General features: G+C 54.7%; 1 protein-coding gene across 1 annotated transcript in view; it reads right to left on the reverse strand.

Annotated features, from left to right (window-relative positions):
* Nucleotides 1–399: 399 nt before the first annotated feature.
* Nucleotides 400–5,715, reverse strand: part of LOC140459843 (interleukin-1 beta-like) — a 7,888-nt gene continuing 2,572 nt past the window's right edge. Inside the window, exons 4-6 of the mRNA XM_072554377.1 lie at nt 4,876–5,043; nt 2,688–2,821; nt 400–942 (exon numbers count right to left, since the gene is read on the reverse strand). Coding sequence (XP_072410478.1) covers nt 730–942; nt 2,688–2,821; nt 4,876–5,043 — 515 coding nt within the window. The 3' untranslated portion in view covers nt 400–729. The remainder of the gene's footprint in view (nt 943–2,687; nt 2,822–4,875; nt 5,044–5,715) is intronic.

Here is a 5,715-nt window from a genome sequence, read left to right on the forward strand (position 1 = left end):
GAAGTCCATATAGATCACATCTACTGCTCTGCCCTCATCAATCCTCCTTGTTATTTCTTCAAAAAACTCAGTCAAGTTTGTGAGACATGATTTCCAAAGCCATTTTGACTATCCCGAATCAGTCCTTGCCTTTCCAAATACACGTACATCCTGTCCCTCAGGATTCCCTCCAAGATTAGTTTAGGATGCCTGGACAGTTTGGACCGAAGGGTCTGTGTCCACGCTATATGATGTTCGCTCAGGCACTTGCTGAGCAAAGGGTTCAGAAGGACAGGGGCCAAACAGGGCTGGTTCGGTTCAGGCCGAAGGTGGGCAGTTCGGGCCTGCTGTTAGGCTGTGTGACGGTCTGTGCGACAAATCAACATGGACGCCAGCGTGTTTGATAATAAAATGGTCAACTTGATTTAATGAAGAACGGAAGATAAATTAGCGAAGACATTAAATTACAATAAATAGTTAAATATCGAATCCTCTCGAGTTCCCGGACGCAACATAATTTAAAACGCGAATGAGGCGTGGCAAGTGAAAGCGGAGCAAATATTGCCCCCAGCCATTCACGTGACAACTCTTTTGGATCGTAGCGTATCCATTTCGAACCAGATTGAATATTCTGTACTCAGTACATACACAGACTCTCTCAAAAATCAACAACTTACTGATTTGGGGTTCTGAGACACGCGCAGTTTGGGGGGGGGGGGGGAGGGGAGGGCGCGTGACAACATGGAGGCCTCACTCGGCTGTGAAGATGGTGACCCTTTTCCTGTTGCCCTTAACATCCATCTCGATGGGCTGGCCTTCGCTCAACGCGGTGCTGATGTACCAACCGCGGTACATGGCCGACTCCAGCTCAAAGTAGTGCCCGCCGCTGCCCACCCGCTTGAAGAACACAAAGCGCAGAAGGTCGGTGGTGCTGCTGATGTTCCAGAGGGTCTCGTCCCATTTCTGCCAAAGACAGAGAGAGAGAGAGCGCGAACGCACACAGTGAGAGAGCCGTCCGATTTATCTCTAGTGTTCCCGGGCCGTCATCCTGGCAACAGCGGACGGTGTCCACTCTGCAGGACGCTAGGAGTATCAATCTCGCAGGATTCCCACCGGCACCATTCGGGAAGGCCGGGAAGGGGGTAGCCTGGAGCGGCAGATGGAGTCGAATGCCAGGTGTTGCATTGTGGGAAGGCAGGCCAGGGCAGGGCCTACACACATAGCCGGGACCTGACGGGGGAGTATGGTGTGGAACAGAGAGTGAGAGACTTGGGGGGGGGGGGAAGAGGGATTGCAGGTACATAGTTCTTTAAACGCGGCTTTCACAACTAGACAGGGAAACGACAAAGGCGTTTGGCACACGACATAGTCAGTCAGAGCATTGAGTTGGGATGCTATTTTGATTAGAAATGTACAGCACGGAAACAGACCCTCTGGCCTAACTCGTCCATGCCGACCCAGATATCCCTCGCCTAATCGAGTCCCATTTTGGCCCATATCCCTCCAAACCCTTCCTATTCGTATACCCATCCAGATGCCTTTTAAATGTTGCAATTGTACCAACCTCCACCACTTCCTCTGGCAGCTCATTCCATACACGTACCACCCTCTGTGTGAAAACGTTGCCCCTTAGGTCCCTTTTATATCTTTCCCCCCTCACCCTAAACCCTCTAGTTCTGGACTCCCCCCCCGCCCCAGGGGAAAAGACCTTGTCTCTTTACCCTATCCATGCCCCTCATGATTTTATAAACCTCTATAAGGTCACCCCTCAGCCTCCGACACTCCAGGGAAAACAGCCCCAGCCTGTTCAGCCTCTCCCTGCAGCTCGAACCCTCCAACCCTGACAACATCCTTGTCAATCTTTTCTGAACCCTTTCAAGTTTCACAACATCTTTCCGATAGGAAGGAGACCAGAACTGCACACAATATTCCAACAGTGGCCGAACCAATGTCCTGTACAGCCGCAACATGACCTCCCAACTCCTGTACTCAATACTCTGGCCAACTTGGACGAGATTTTTAGTGGGCCCAGCATTGCAGTAATGCAGAGAGTTCAGGTCGCAAGGACGTTATGGAATTGATACGGGGGCAGACTGGAGGGTTGGAATGACTGAGAGAGGTCGGATGGGCTGGGGGCTTGTTTTTCCCTGGAATGTTGAAGGCCCAAGGAGGGGGGGGGCGTGACCTTTATAGAATCACGAGGGACGCAGATGAGGTGGATCATCAAGACCTTGCCCCTGGGGTTGGGGGGTCCAACGCCAGAAGTTTATGTGTGTGGGGGCGGGGGGGGATGCGGGGAAGAGATTTAAAAGGGATCCGAGGGGCAACGTTTGCATGTAGAATGTGTGTGTGTGGAACCAGGAGGTGGTGAGATTCCAATATTTCAAAGGACGGGGAGATGGACCGGAACGTTCCGTGGGCCAAGTGCCGGCCAATGGGCCGTGGGCAGGTCAGCAGCGGGAACGGGTTGGGCCGAAGGCTCTGCTGGCGTGCTGTGTGAGGCCTCTCACGGTGGGTACCGTGCCCGCCTCTGGCCCTGAAGCCCGGCCCGGATGGATGCCCGCACCCACTGGTCACCCGCGACAACAGGGCGCCTGCCTGGGAAGCGTGGCTATGCCAACCCACCCCCTCCCCTCCCCAGGTGGAGGAGGGCGGTGTACAATCTCCCAGCAACCCCCTCCCCCCCAAAGAGACGTGTGTCCCCTTACCTCGATCCTCACCCTCGGCCTCTCCTGCGGCCCGGTGCACGTGATGAAGAGGTTCTGGTGGCTCACGCCCAGCACGACGGGCAACATTTCTGGCTGGTCCCCCGTGGACTTGTAGTACCTGACGTCCAGCTGAACTGTACGCAGAGAAAGAGGGGGGGGGGTGGAAGGTCAGAGAGGGGCAAGCTAACCATGAGAGCAACCGCCAGGGGGGCAGGGAGTCACAGGACGAGCCCCGCAGCGTGGAAACAGGCCTTCTTTGGCCCAATCCGTCTGGGCTGGGCCTGTTTTCCGGAACTCACCGCTGGTCCCTCTCGAAACCCCCAGGTCCCGCCACCTCCTCCCCTCTGTCCAGACCCCTTCGTAATGCTCTAACCGTCCCACCCCTGGGCAGCCCCCTTCCACACCGTTCCAGAGTTGAGGGTGTGCGCTGTCCCTTTAAGAGACCATTCCGCACCGAGAGCTGAGCAGTGCCCGTGTGATCTGGCAGCCCCAGAATGTACCGGAACGCTGCATGTATGTCCCGTGGAAGCGGACACCCCAGACGGTTTTGACAACAATTTGAATTTGACCCAAATGGGACGTCCCAGTGAACTGAAACCCAATTGAGTTTAAATCTTTTGTTTCAGAGCAATGAGACAATCCGACATTGGATGGTATATAAACCAAAAGTCTTGAATGTCAGCCAGAGAGGAACAGCTGTCGAGGGAGAGAGAGAGAGAGAGAGAGAGGGAGAGGGAGAGGGAGAGGGAGGGAGGGAGGGAGAGACAGGAGAGAGAGAGAGAGACAGAGAGAGACAGAGAGAGACAGAGAGAGAGAGATACAGGAGAGAGAGACAGAAGAGAGAGAGAGACAGGAGAGAGAGAGAGAGAGAGAGAGAGACAGGAGACAGGAGAGAGAGAGACAAGAGAGAGATAGAGAGGAGAGAGAGAGAGAGACAGGAGAGAGAGAGAGAGACAGGAGAGAGAGAGAGAGAGAGACAGGAGAGAGAGAGAGAGAGACAGAAGATAGAGAGAGACAGGAGAGAGAGAGAGACAGGGAGAGAGAGAAAAAAAAGAGAAAGATTGAAACACTCGCTATCAAAAGGTACCTTTTCACATTGAAAGTATTTGCGAGTGAAAAATAAGAAGGTGACCTAGAGAGATCTCAGCCAGAAAAAGGAATTCACCGTTGAAGTAATTTTATGAAGTAATTGTATTGAAACAGTATATTGGTACAGAGTAAGAGGCAGACAGGAAGGAGCTAAGAGGAAATGGGGGGGTGGGGAACGGTCGCTTAGAACTGTGAATAGTTGTTGTTGACCGTTCACTTTAAGAGTTCAGGAATAAATCAATATAATTTTTCTTAAAAATAGCAGAATTTGGGCGTTTTCAGGCGCGGTATGCTCCTCTGGGTCGAATTCACAGAGAGAGTTAACCCCCCCCCACCCCCTCCTGTGTTACAATGGTACCCTCTGCATGAAAAAGTTCTAAATGTTACCCCCCCACACACTCTCTTGCTTCAAACAGTTTCAGATACCCCTTCCCCACATGTGGGGGGGGGGGAGGGGGAAGCATTCGTGAGTGGCTCTCATCACTTGCCCCCTCACATACTCCCCCCGCCCCCCCACAGGAAAGTGAGACCAGAGAGCTTTGATGTGTTGTGTGAGGCTTGGGGCCTAGCATAGCAAAGTTGTACCAGCGCACATTGACGTGTTGTATGAGGCTTGGGGCCTAGCATGGCAAAGTTGGACCAGCGCACATTGACGTGTTGTATGAGGCTTGGGGCCTAGCATAGGAAAGTTGGACCAGCGCACATTGACGTGTTGTATGAGGCTTGAGGCCTAGCATAGGAAAGTTGGACCAGCGCACATTGACGTGTTGTATGAGGCTTGAGGCCTAGCATAGCAAAGTTGGACCAGCGCACATTGACGTGTTGTACGAGGCTTGGGGCCTAGCATAGGAAAGTTGGACCAGAGTACTTGACTGAGGGAAAGGTGGGGGCAGGGGAGGGTCTGGAGTCACGTGGAGCCCCCAAGACCCTCCCCCAACCCCACCGAAGAGGCGTAAGGATGCCAGATTGAGAGTTCCATGGAGGAGAGGGTTTCCCAAGCTGCCATCTCCCACCCCAACCCCCTCACTTCCCCCCCACACACCCCCCCAACCCCACCGCCCGCAGCCAAAGGGTCGCCCACGCTAATTCTCCCACCTACCTGCGTCGACGGAGTTCCTCAGGGAGACAGCCAGCAGCTGCAAGTCCTGCGCCAGGATGAGGGCCCGGTCCCTGTCGTCCGTCAGACGCCTGCGCTCGGTGTGCACAAAGCGGAAGCGACAAGTGGAACTCTCGGTGACGCCATCTGAGATGAGGCAGGGGTCGATCTCTGGGGTGGGGGGGAGGGGGGGAAGGAGAGAGAGAGAGAGAAACGGGGAAGGAGGGGTGAGAGGCGTTAGTGGATCGGGCTGACAGAGTGAGCGCACAATTCCAACTCACGGGGGCGAACCGCCTGTACAGAATTGCCTCCCGCTCTCCCCCCAACCCCGTTGAGGTTCCCGAGGACGTGCAGGTTTGGGGGGGGGACTGTGCTACGTTAACCTTCAAGCCCCCATCCACCCTCAGCGTCCAGGCCTGTTGCAGGAAATTCAGGGTGACGGGGGACGGAGCTAGGCAGGATGCTCTTGGGAGGGCTGATGGGACCCGTGCCTGTCGGGATTCTCCGTCCGGGAATCCGACGTCGATGGAATCGCTGCCGAGGGTTAACATAGCTGGGGATTGGAGGAATAATGTATCTCCCCCAATCGGTGGGAGGGGGGAAAGGGTTTAAACGGTCAGTGCCACCAACTGTCTGTACCAAATCTACTGGTTCCATTTCCCCGGACTGGGCCGAAAGCCTCACAGCACGTTGTCCCCCCAACCGTGCTGTGAGGCTTGGGGCCTAGTGTGGGAAAGTGGGACCAGAGTGCTTGATGTGCTGTCTGAGGCTTCGGGCCTAGTGTGGGAAAGTGGGACCAGTGTAGATTTGGTACAGACTGTTGGCAGCACTGACCCCCACCCC

This window comes from Chiloscyllium punctatum, chromosome 35, assembly GCF_047496795.1.
Source record: "Chiloscyllium punctatum isolate Juve2018m chromosome 35, sChiPun1.3, whole genome shotgun sequence".
Taxonomy (NCBI): domain Eukaryota; kingdom Metazoa; phylum Chordata; class Chondrichthyes; order Orectolobiformes; family Hemiscylliidae; genus Chiloscyllium; species Chiloscyllium punctatum.